Genomic DNA, 13179 nt, shown 5'->3' on the forward strand with positions numbered 1-13179 from the left:
CCCACCCTCCACTTTTCAGCCTCGATCGCCGCCTCTGAAGATATCGTATAGTTATGAAATAGGCATGCATTTAAGTCTTTAGATATATTTGAGACATCAAAAACGATGTTTTCTGGATTTTATGTAGGTTCAAATATACTTTAAAGTTGTAGGCAAATTTAAAGGTTTAAAAGTCGCAATATTTTGTATGAAAAAATAAATTATCTATAAATATCTTCATTTTGCATGCTCAGTTAACAGCCCATTTACCGATATAATATGAGTAAATGTGTTGATATTTATAACTAACTCATTTGTTAATACAAAAGTTATGATTTTTAAACCTGTAAATTTTGCCACAGCTATAAAATACAAAGGAGGGGGGAGGGGGCTAGTAGGGAGATGACAAGTGTTCGACATTGGGTTGAACATGAAGGGCGCTCTGAAAGAAGTTAAAAGCTGAATTCTAAACGAAAACCCACTTGCTCTATTTTCACCTTGTGGGGTCCATTCATTAAATTTAATTGGACTAAATGCTGCAAAGATTTGTCCTCAAAAAGTGGAATTATTTGACTCAGTTCAAGCGTTATTTTTATTCTTTGCAGCCAGTCCTTCGAGATGGTCCATTCTTTTAGAAGAGATACCAAGTTCTCTCCCATTTCGTTGCACCAGAAAGCACTCGATAATTTGTGTGAAGAACTTGCCCAAAGCCCCCGGCGCCCAAAGTGCTTGGCGCGCAAAAATCCCGGCGCCCAAAGTGCTTGGTGCCCAAAGTTCCCGGCGTCCAAAGTTGGCGCCCAAAGGTCCCGGCGCCCAAAATGCTCGGCACCCAAATTTCCCGTGGCCAAAGTGCTCGGCGCCCAATCTTCCCATTTCGCCATACTATAGGTCCGGTATCCTCTCCCAAAAGGCGGCCCTGTTCTTACCACATTATTACGTAGAAATGATGTAAAATTTAACATCGTTTGCAATTGCAAAAGGGTGTCAAGTGACGTTTTTTAAAGGTCTATACAAACCTAGTACGAAAACGACTGCAAAACGCTGTCAAGTGACGTTTTCTAAACATAACCATTAAACGTCGAAAATAAAGTTGCCAGGTTGGACATTTTGAACTGAAAATCGACGTCACCAAAGTACCTTTTAAAGACGTTTTGAAAACGTGGTCATGCTGCTTGGGGCTGTGTTGTAATCGATATCATTTGTATCGTTTTTAATTTTCATTCTACTATTCGGAACTCCAGCGCTCGAATACGCTACCTTGCGGTGATTTACAAAACTGCAAATGAAGCGTTCCACGTGTGTCTGTTGACGTAAACACAGGCAGTTTGTTCTGAGTATTTATTAACGCAATCGATGTGTCTTAGTTTGCTTTCAGCTACAGAAATTAATTCGTCACTTAGTAGTATTCTCGAGCTTCTCAAAATAATGTTAGTTTTCATTATTTCCTTAATAATTGGTAAAAGCGAAAATACTGGATTAACAAACTTGGATAACGTTATACAAGGTAAAATTTTTTATTGTTTTGTATGAATTTGTAAGAATATGCGTTTTTTTTAAATCTTAAATTAATTAAACTTACCATATTTTACAGCAGCATTTAGTTGGAATGGACAGTATGCAAAATATTTTCTTGAATATATTATCATAGAACAAAATGAAAAATGTTTAACCGAGAAAGAATTTACTTTATTCCTTTTATTCTCAGCTGAAAGGTATCGCCAAATTTGTTTAGGGTTATAGTTGTGGTATTGTGCGAGCAAAGTAGCCTTGGCGAGATTTCGCGTTTTTAGTTAAACCATTTTCAATTTTTATCATGAGTGGAATAAAATGGTAGTAAGATTACAGAATTTGATAAGTAAAAAGAAATAATTGTCAATCAACTGAAAAGAAAACTACCACCATATATCCGTGAGAATTTTGTTGATGATTTGCATAACATGACACAATTAAATCGTAACTCAGAAATTAGAAAAATCGAAACAGAAAATTTTTAAATTAACCGATTCGGGAATTCAAGAGAAATAACTCAGCTACAAATGGAAAACAAGTGCTAGCCAAAGCAAAGCAAAGAAGTATCATCTTCTTTTGGTAATAATTTGTAATGTCATATTAAATTTTCTAGCATTAATTGTTATTCTTGTCAGGCCACAATTATTATTTAGTTTTATCACGAATTGATAAATATCGAATTCAACATCGTGAAAATGGCTGCTTAGAACTACGAACTACGAGTACTTTGCATTAATGTTTGACGTTTAGTAATGCTTCTTGAATTCTCATTTCTTTCTACGTGGGTCAGAATATCAAGAAGACTTTGAAAATTAATTTAAAAAGAATAAAGCGAAAAAAATCATACGTACGAACAAAAATCACAGCACTTTTAGCATTTTCTTCGTTACCATGTGCGTTTGTTTTAGTTTTCAATTCCGCCATTAGACAGTGACTTCAGTGCCCCCTATAGTTCGTTGGAGTTGCGAATTGAATCAGTAGCGAAAGTACCACAATCTCTTCAATTTAGTGAATTAAAAAAAGAAAGAAAAGAAGAAAACTAAAATTGAAATTAAAAAAATTTAGAATTTTGAATTCCGTTGGAAATTGTGTTCTGATTCATTGAACTCATTACTTGCTCTTTAGTTTTTGAAATTTTGCATAAAACACGTAGAATTCAAAAATTTAGAAAATTTTCAATATGAAGGAACTTTTTAAAGTCAAATTTTCTTTAAATTTATCATGAGAAATATTGCCCCGATCTACCGAATTAATTCCAAAATATTAACTCTGTGATGGCATCAAAATACATTATTTGTGTATGTGTGATTTCTGTACCCAAAAAATTTTTAAATTAAAGAATGATGGACATAAAATTTCTTTTTACAAATGCAACATTTAAAATGTTTAGAGAAATCCATATTTCTCGTATCTTCAGTCAAGGTTTATTTTATGCTCTTTCAGTGTATGAGTGAAATGCAGAATATTTATGATCGAACCACAAAGCGTTGTTTTGATCGAAACTTTTAGGTGCTGAAAAGTTTTTCCGAGTAAGAGTACTATTAACTTCGTCTTTATTCACAACCGACGATGCAGTTATATTATTTTTTTGTTGTTACAAAAAATATGTATACTGCTTATATTTTTGAATACTTTTCCTACTTCGTCAGTGATTTTACATGAAAGGGCAATGCACCCTCAAACAAACGAATATTTGAACTTGCATTTGTTGCACATGAGGAATTGCTTTTAGTTGTAAAAAATGCTCTGCTTATCTACCAAATCAACTCTTGTGAAAACAAACATAGTAACTGGAAGCAATTCTGCTTTCAATTTTTGTGAAAACTTGTTGTACATACATGGGTGATTCTCCAAAAACCTGATATTTTCCAATCACAATTTTTTTTTAAATAAAAATGCTTAAGAAAATCTGAAAAAAAAATATAAGTAGGGGGGAGGGGGAGTGGTAATGAATGGGCCGCTAACAAAGTATGAAAAAGTATTTGCATCAAATTATTTTAGATGCCACTAATAAATGCAGGTATTTGTTCTACTAAACTCATCCAATTTTCAATTGTTTGAGAGAAGCCATTTTTTCACAGAGTAGGATAGTCAAGAATCTATTTGAAAAGTAATTTTTCCCTTTTCAGTAAAATAAATACTAGCTAAAAAGTATCTATTTTTCCACAGCACGAAAATAATGTTTTTCTTCCTTTTTTTGGATTTTTCTCTTTAATATTAAACATAACTGGCTGTCATAGATTTAGATTGCTGTCTTGTTAGAATAGGTTTATTGTAATTTCTAAAATTTGCACATTTTAACCCTCGGAAATACTATTAGCTATTTATTAGAAACATAAGTGAAATTCTATAAGTGATTAAGATGAACTTTCCAGTTATTGACCACACACTACCAATGTTTCACCATTTCAATTTGATATGAGTGATTCCATCCAGTAGGTATATTCAATAAATAGGTTAGAGTAGAATAGTGTGCTTTTGTTTGTTGATTTTATATATGATTTTTGAAAATGTCCTATTGTTTGCTTTGGTATATATTTAAATAGTACTTTAAAAAAAAATTACTTGTCTATTTGGAAATCTAAATAATAATTATTTTTTTATTATTAATGCTTTGTCAACAATAATAAACTTTACCAAAAGTAATAAAAATTTTAATTATTAAAAATATATATAAAATTTAACAGTAATTGTAATGAAGTTGATAAACATTTTTGCTTGTATTTTTATTTATTTATTAGAATTTTTTAAAAAATCAATTCCATATGGTTTCATTGAATTCATTTAGTGGCCCATTCATTATCTTGGATGGCCTATTCAGTCCCATGGGTGGGGATGAATGGGCTAAATATCTATATATTTTTATTTTCTGCTATCATTCATTATAGACAATTTCTAATCCACCTTTTATCACTTTTTTATACAAACAAATAAGTAAAGTGGGGGGAGGGGGCAAATAAAGGGCCAATTCTGAATTAAAAAAAAGAGTATTACAAAAATTATAAAAATTAAAACGGAAAATTTGGCTCATTCATTACCACTCTCCCCTACTCTTTGTTGGGTCATTCCACGTCAAATCAACCCAAAAAATGAGATTTTGACACCCGTAGTCTCGGATTTTGATGTAACTTGGCATAGTTCTTTCTATTATGGATGTAAGAAAGAATGTAATTTTTTTTTGCTGTATCTCGAACGGTTTAGATTTTATGGAATGTCAAAGTTTTCTGAATGTTCCGATTTTTCCCGATAGCGTGCGTGAAAACTAATTCGCATTTATGCAGAAAATAAATTATAACTTCCCTGTTTACCAACCAATATTGTTGAAATTTTTTTTAATAAACCTGATTATCCAAGGATTACAGAAAAAATACAATTTCATCAATAATTATCAATAAAAAAATAAGAAAAATTACTAAAGTACAATTTATTAAGTTTTTTTGAGAAAGTTGGGAGCTATACTTAAAATGAGATATCTCCAAATGGGTAGTAAATAATCCCTCCATTTTTTTTATTTCTGATCTAAAACATATATTTTATCACATAAAAAAATAATTTAGGTGGTTTTTACACGCCTTCATTTCAACAAGGGGCACAAAACATTTTTTAAGATAGCTGCATGAAGAAAAAAAACATTAACACCAGCCTTGCTCTCAAAGGGTAAAAATCTGACTATTATTATGCAATTTTGTCTGGAGCATACCTTTATATTGAATATACAACTTATAAATGGTAAAAATTACATTTAAAAATTTTGATTACAAAATTAAATGCTGTAATGAACATTCAATGAGCACGTTCATTGTAATGAAAATCGTAATCTTTAAAAACTTACCTCAAGGAACATGCATAATATTAAATACTCTTAATTGCAGATAGGGGAACTTGTATTTTCAAAAATTGAGTTGATTGTTTTCATAAAGTTTTGAGAAAATTGGTAAGTTCTTCCAGTTGTTGTTTTGGGGGGCTCCACAACTGCAAGGACAAAGAGTAATAGGGACTGCACAAATATCCTCCCTATTTGGCCAGAAAAATGATGGCGAAGGTGCATGAGGATGCATAAAATTTACAGTAACATCTTTTTCTTCTTCATTTACCTCATTCACCATGCCAAAATACCACAAATTGTCATATATACATGCGATGAAGCACCCAAAATACAACTGTTCTATTTTCACAATTGAAGTTTGCTGTTTGTTGTAGAGATTGAAAGTGAGAGCTGGTTTTTCATCAGTACTAATTCTTCTTGCTTCAATGTTTCCCAAATTATCCAATGGTCGAAAATTGTGGAACATTCTTATTCCGGGAAGAGTTTCTACTGATTTAAATCGACTTTCTAAAGTCTGGCGAGTTAAATCGACTTCCTGTTTAGAAATTAATTGTAAGTGAATATTTTTGAAGCTAGTTTTGCAAAACTCAAAAAGATCATTTGTGGTTAATACTTCTTTATGCATTCTCTTTTTGTGTCCTAGCAAACAATGAAGGACATAAGTTTTTTATAATCTACCACTCCCGCCCCCTTAATTAGCAAAATTACATTTTGGTGAATTGTGCATACACACACTAAGTGTGTGCCACTAGCACCAGCCAAAACACACCACTTTGGTCTTAATGAACAGAACTTGGACAAACCTATCTTCACATTTGGGTATTCTATTTTAAATTTTAGATACAGTTCCCTGAGGTTACACAAAATTAAGCGTTTTCTTTCGTAAACGTTTTTTCGAACACTCACAACATCTGGGGGCACGGCAGTGCTCCCGCCAAGTCGAGCGCGAAGCAAACACTGCCGTACCATCTTTACTGGAACCATTTCGCCGCATTTTAAGGCCCCTATTTGAGAACCTTCTGATGAGACCAGAACGCAGAAATTTTCGTCATCCAGTAAGCTATAATCACATACTTAAAATCCGAAATTTCAAGTCTGTAGGTCATTTAGTTCCGAAGTTAAGCGAAAGCAAAGTTTCGCATTTATGACACTCACTCACTCATGATCATCAAAATAGAACTAGTACTTCCCATAAACTCAGAGAGGTGAAATTTGGTACAGAGTTAGGGTTTAATGGTCACATAAAGGGAAAACTATAAAAACTAGGCTAATCGAAGATCTGGAGTGACCCTGATAAAAAAACACAAGTGCCCAACCAAACTATTAGAGATCGACACACTGCCTTTACAACAAATATTCAACTTGGTGGGCCGCTTCATTTGATGTCAAAAATCGAAAGTCTGAAGTATCTAATGAATAACCCTCAGCTGTATTAGAGATATGGTAATGCTCCCGTCTACTATTGGTACATAAAATAATCGACTGTCATTGCAAAAGTCCAGTGTAGTGGGACACATCTTCTAATTTAATTTAGCCTATTTTTAGTCTACTCGAATATTACACAAATTAAATGTTTCTACAAAAAGAAGTGAAATCCCACCAAAAACATTCTGTAAAAAACTAGCCAAGTCTCGATGGAGCTGCTTGTTTATCTCTAAAAAGTAATGAAATCTAGACAAAGTCATGTCAAGTCGAAGGTTCCTTACTGCGATTTCTTTATTGTTATAGTTAATGTTGTGTGACTTGGCCGTTAAAGGGTACACAAGGGTACAAAACCAGGTGCTCCATGACACGATTGCACCAATCTGTCGCCAGAACCGCTACCCATTGACGATGGAAAATTGCCACTTGGAAAACGTGTAAACAAAATTGACTTGTACCCACTAACGTATAAAGAATGTTTAACGGCCAAGTCACACAACATTAACTATAACAATAAAGAAATCGCAGTAAGGAACCTTCGACTTGACATGACTTTGTCTAGATTTCATTACTTTTTAGAGATAAACAAGCAGCTCCATCGAGACTTGGCTAGTTTTTTACAGAATGTTTTTGGTGGGATCTTTCTTTCCAGGCAGAATTCTAGAATGTTCGCTACTTTGATAAAACTGTTCTACTAATTGAATAGTTTCAGAACTTAACATTTTCCCTCGTCTTGGCTCCGGTTCTGCTAAAAACCTTTATCTTAAACAGTTTTTGTGCTTTGCGAACTGTGTAATCAGAAGCATTGAAAGTCTGTATTATTTTCCTTTTTGGCCACATCAATGCAGCTGGAATTTTCAACATTTGAATTTGTTTTTTTTTTATTGGAGCATTGCTTAAGTCTTTCTTAATAATGGAAATAGGTTGATCTAGATCTTTGGATTTTTGAATAATATCTTTTTCTGGGACATCTTTTTCTTCTGGTAAATTAACTTCAAGAATATTTTGAATTTTTTCTTTTACAGTTTCATGCACTCTTTGTAGCTTTTCTTCGCCATAAGATGGTTTGCTGTGTTCTCCAAGTGCATGTAATTTCACTGGGGAGCATCCAATATCATGCAAAGAAGAATTCAGTTCCTCGATTTGTCTTTTTTTTTTGTAATTTTTTTAACTCGTTAAGATTCAATCCATCATCTTCTTCTTCTGAGGAATTTCTGCTTTCACTGGTTTTTTCAATATCGTCAGAAAATTCATTCAACTGAGAAAACTTGTTCCTGCAATTCGCACAAAGCTTCTGTCCTGGTTTCACTTGAAATCCTTTTGCTGAAATAGTCCTACTTAGTTCTAAAGTTACAATGCGAAGTCCTTTCTGAATTGAAGATTTGTGTCTTTCAAAAGGATCACAACAACACTTTTGTAAAAATTCATACTTTTGCAAATACACACATTGATGATGAAGACAAATAGTTTTTAACTCATTGCTTGCACCTGTTCTTAATTTCAATAAAGTTAACTCAGATTCAGAGAGGTTTTTAGTACTCTTTGTGTCCTTTTTCTTGACAAAACTCAACAAATGACAATCACTATGCGTAACTTCTCCAACGCTACATGTCTCCATTTTTAGTTTACAGCCATGCAAAATCGAAATTTTACTAGCAATTTTTTTTTTTTTAAACGACAATATTAGAACAAAAACTTTTCACTTCTAATTACAACTAAAAATACTGTAATTGGAAATAAGAATCAGCTAAAGTATTAAACTCAATCATATGTGTTACTCAAGCAACAGCTTTTGAATGACTGACTGGTTAAGGTTTGCACTTCTGTTTCTATGATGATTTCATGTGTGGGAAACCCTAAGTGCAACTGCACAATCTCCAATCATATAATATGTGGTATGACCTTGTATAGTTTACACAAGTCAAGGCCATATGTTCTGTTTCAAAAATTCCTAACTTTTTCAGACAAGTTTCATGTATGAGTTCTCAAGGGAGGGGAGGGGCTCAATGAGCCTCTCAAGAGAGAGGCTCATTGGGCCTCTCAAGGGGTTTGTGCAGCTACTTTGTTTATTTTCATTCATCACTTGGAAGTGTAGGAGGAAGGGAGGGGGAGCTCTTATTTATTACTTGATGAATAAAGATGAATGACAACAGTGGATTATCCTGGTTGATCACTTTTTTTTCTTTCTTTTTTTTTTTTTGGCTTAATATTTTGGTTTTGAAGTTCCCAGAGAAGTTAGTTGAAACAATTTCTATCTTTAAAGATTAAAAAAATGATGAAGGAAGGGGAAAATTACAAAGGTGATTTTTAAATGTGATGAAATGAATTTTTAAGATCATAAATAGAAGAAAAAAAGGGGGGGGGATATTGTCAGCTCAATTTTTGAAAGTATTAGTTCACTTATCTGCAGTTAAAAGATTTTTTAACATTATGTATGTTCCTTGAGGTAAGTTGATGATTTTCATTGCAATAAACATGTTCATCGGATGTTCATCATTGCACCTAATTTTTGTAATCACAAGTTTTAAATGTAATTTTTACCATTTATGTGTTGTATATTCTATCTAATTTTTCATCCAGACAAAATTGCATAATAGTAGTCAGATTTTTACCCTTTGAGAGCAAGGCTGGTGTTAATGTTTTTTTTCTTCATGCAGCTATCTTAAAAAATGTTTTGTGCCCCTTGTTGAAATGAAGGAGTGTAAAAACCACTTAAATTATTTTTTTATGTGATAAAATACATCTTTTAGATCAGAAATAAAAAAAAATGGAGGGATTATTTACTACCCATTTGGAGATATCTCATTTTAAGTATAGCTCAAAACTTTCTCAAAAAAACTTAATAAATTGTACTTTAGGAATTTTTCATATTTTTTTTATTGATAATTATTGATGAAATTGTATTTTTTCTGTAATCCTTGCATAATCAGGTTTATTAAAAAAATTCAACAATATTCGTTGGTAAATAGGGAAGTTATAATTTATTTTCTGCATAAATGCAAATTAGTTTTCACGCGCGCCATCGGCAAAAATCGTAAAATTCAGAAAACTTTGACATTCCATAAAATCTAAACCGTTCGAGATACAGCAAAAAATTTTTGCATTCTCTCATAACTTTATAAAAGGAACAATTGTGCCAAATTTCACCAAAATCTGAGACTATGGGTGTCATGACTGGGTTGAAGTGACATGGATTGACCCTGTTAGGAACTTATTAAGAGTAAAACAGAGGGAACTCTCGCTTTAACTATGCTACACCCCTGAAAACAGGTGGTCAAATTTTCACAGTCCGTTGAGGGTGACAAAATGATTCTAATTCACTGATTTAGAAAAAATTTATCTAATTCTAGAAAGATGTGTTCTAAATTATCTATGTCAGAAATTTTAAGCAACTTCATTTACTTATTCCAACAACATTAAAATTTAAAAAATGTATAACCAACAAATCTTTTTTTGAAAAATTCGTCTGAACGAGAAAAAAAGGAAAAAAAAAATAAAGAGAATTTTTCTACTGCTACATTTTTCATTTGTTTGCCAAATTCAGCTTTTTTTAGAAAAAAAAATCAATCTTATTTTCTAACTAATGTATTAAAAATAAATTCCATTCTACTGGATGTATTACCAGTGCATTATAAACAATGCTAGGAGAGAGAATTTTTGTGTCCGGAGAATGATATATTTTTTTTTGCACCAGGAGAATGGTATTTTTCTTACAACTTGCCTGTTATGTAGGCCCAGGATTATAACTAAGGTAAAGAATGTTATTTCTCTATTCTAAACTCTTAATGCAACAGCACACTATGAGTAGAATGAATTATTTTCTTTTAGTTAAAGAAAAAGGTGTTGAGGAGAATGACAGTAAAAATATTTCATATCCATTTTTGAACTTCAAAATTTTAATAAGAACAGCAGACAAATCATATTTTAAGAAAATACTCTTAAGGAATCTAAAAAAATGGTGATAATGAACAGTGTTGTACTACAGCAGATATAAAATTCACTTTTTTTTATCACTAGTAACTGAATTTATTCCTAGGTTAGGAGAATGACATGAAAACTGGGGGACAAACTTTAAATTGATGTATTTTGATTATTTTAATAATTAAACTTCTGGATAGAATGTTATTTTACATCTTTAAATATGCATAATTTAAGACTACAAATTAATTTGTTGAATGCTGATATAAAATTTTTGAATAATTTTACATCTGAGAAACGAATCGGGACACATCAAAAGTGACTTTCTGGTTCTTAAAAATTTTTTGTAGGAAAAAATAAGTTTTTTATTGTTTTCATTAGAATGGCATCAGAAAAGTTGTTTCTGGTTAATAAAATATAGAGAAAAAGTTCTTGGTCAAACAATTCTTGTGTTGGGCTCCTTGGACATAATATTGTTAGGATTTTGGGGAATCACCCATATGGTTGTTTCAGAACAAAACTTTAGTATATTTTTGATGCATTCTTGTTTTATTTATTATGAAAAAATGTGCTGCTAGTTAGTTTTCATGTATTTACATTCACATGTTAGTCATTTATTGTAAATAGGTTGTTGTATATTTTAATTGCGCATGAATGTAAATTATTTATGAGAATTCTATCAATGATAAATGCCAGTTGAAATGGTTTCATTAAAAAAGTAAATTTAATGTGCTCTCCAGCTGGGTAAATTGAAGTTTCAAAAAGTTCTAAAAATTATACGGAGTTTGTTTTATTATGGTTTCATTATGGTATTTGCTGTAGTTTTTTTCTTTTCTTTTTTTTAAAGATTGATTTACTCTGCTCATGAAATACTTACACTATTTTTTTTCTTCTGTTTCTGTTATTTCAGGGTTCATACGCTAATTACAAATACCTTATAAACTCCTGCTTTTTAAGAAAAGAAAATAAAGGCCCTTAAAACTCCTGAATTTTGCTATTATCTCCTTATAAACTCCCTATCTTTTTTTTTTTTCACCTTAAAGATTTTCTTCTATTGGCTATCCGATGCAAGTGCTTACGTTGTACCGAATTTTACCAGAATTCCGCTATTTTTTTGTCTGTTCATACCAGATATTCGATATTTTCGTTGACTATTTTCTTCCCCAAATCCGAATTTTTTTTCCAAATTTCTGACGATTATTTCAATAACTAATAATAATATAACATCGTGTAGACTTGTAAGTACCATTCTGAAGTTCTTTTTGCTTTAATCAATTATTTTACTTGCCGTGTTTTTAGACTTTTGATGCTTTCATTTTCATTAAAGCAATCTCTTTGCATCCGATATGAGAATCGAATTTTTCTGACTTTTGATGCTTATTATGATTTTAAGAGAGCAAATAAATGAAATTTCTTTTCATTCCTATAAAAATCACATAGTTTAAATTTTCAAACCAAATTCTGTGTCCTTTATGAGACTCAAAAAGTTAAAATCTAAATTGCTGGTTTAATTTGATTTTTGCTTCAATTACTTCGATTGCTATTAGTAATACTCTTATTGCAAAGCTCTAAAATGCAATTGTAATATTATTTATTTAAATAAATTCTTTTATGTGCCGTTCTTTATACTTTTAACGTTTTCACTTTGAAAATAGCAATCTCTTTGCATCTGCCTTGGGTATAAGATTTTTGGCATTTATGATGCTTACTATGCCTTGCGAAGAGGCAAAGAAATTAAGTTCATTTGTATTTTTATTAAAACCATTATATTGACAAGTTCTTAATGAATTTCATGCTTTTTAAGAGTGTCGAATGTCAGAAAGTTAAGTACAGAATCCTTTGCTGAAAATTCTTTTTGTTTCAACTTCTTTAAGTGTTTTATTCCAGACATAACATCTGTAGTTGTACGTCTTAGTACAACTGTAGTTTAATTGTTAGTTCGTATTTTGTTTTTGAGAAAATACTAATTTTCAATCAATATCACTTATTTTTTATTAGTTTTCAAAATAAAACATATTTCAATGGTTACCCCCCCCCCCCCCTCTTGTATTTGAATTTGATTCCATGACGGCTAAAGTCTAAGAAGCAGTAATTGCATATTTTTGCTATGCTATAAATTTAGTATGTTACATTTTTTTTTTTAAATACATTTTAAAAAATATATCTTTAAACAAGAAAGTTGTTCTTAAAAAGTAAAATGAACTACTGCAAAACTCCTTAAAAACTTCTTACTTTTAATTTTCATAGTTGAGTATGAACCCTGTATCTATTTCAGTCTTGAGAAAAAGTGTGAGAGAGGAATCAATTATTGAAACTTACAAAAATGGAAGATGTTGATGGGCTGCAGTTTGGCATGCATGCTAGTTTTCTAAAATCTTGGTGCCACAGCCATTTCAAAAGCTCCCTTGCTCTATTAAAGTTCCGCAAAATAAATAAGAACACACACACACACACAAAAAAAAAAAAAAAAAAAAACTATTAAAAGTTATTAAAATTCATTATGTTTTGCCAACGTGGCTATTTAT

General features: G+C 31.4%; 2 protein-coding genes across 2 annotated transcripts in view; one reads left to right on the forward strand and one right to left on the reverse strand.

Moving 5' to 3' along the window:
* Positions 1–2896: 2896 nt before the first annotated feature.
* Positions 2897–13179, forward strand: part of LOC129219132 (protein cramped-like) — a 74781-nt gene continuing 64498 nt past the window's right edge. The window contains exon 1 of the mRNA XM_054853452.1: positions 2897–3017. The gene's annotated coding sequence lies outside the window, so the exon portion shown is untranslated. The remainder of the gene's footprint in view (positions 3018–13179) is intronic.
* LOC129219131 (ARL14 effector protein-like) lies at positions 7851–8354 on the reverse strand. Its single transcript, XM_054853451.1, has one exon. The coding sequence runs from the start codon at positions 8352–8354 to the stop codon at positions 7851–7853; it is 504 nt and encodes a 167-aa protein (XP_054709426.1).

The sequence above is a fragment of the Uloborus diversus genome, chromosome 3 (assembly GCF_026930045.1).
Source record: "Uloborus diversus isolate 005 chromosome 3, Udiv.v.3.1, whole genome shotgun sequence".
In the NCBI taxonomy this organism is placed as follows: domain Eukaryota; kingdom Metazoa; phylum Arthropoda; class Arachnida; order Araneae; family Uloboridae; genus Uloborus; species Uloborus diversus.

Bases quoted from the DNA above. Each gene is read 5' to 3' on its own strand.
- LOC129219131 (XM_054853451.1), bottom strand. From the start codon at position 8,354: ATGGAGACATGTAGCGTTGGAGAAGTTACGCATAGTGATTGTCATTTG.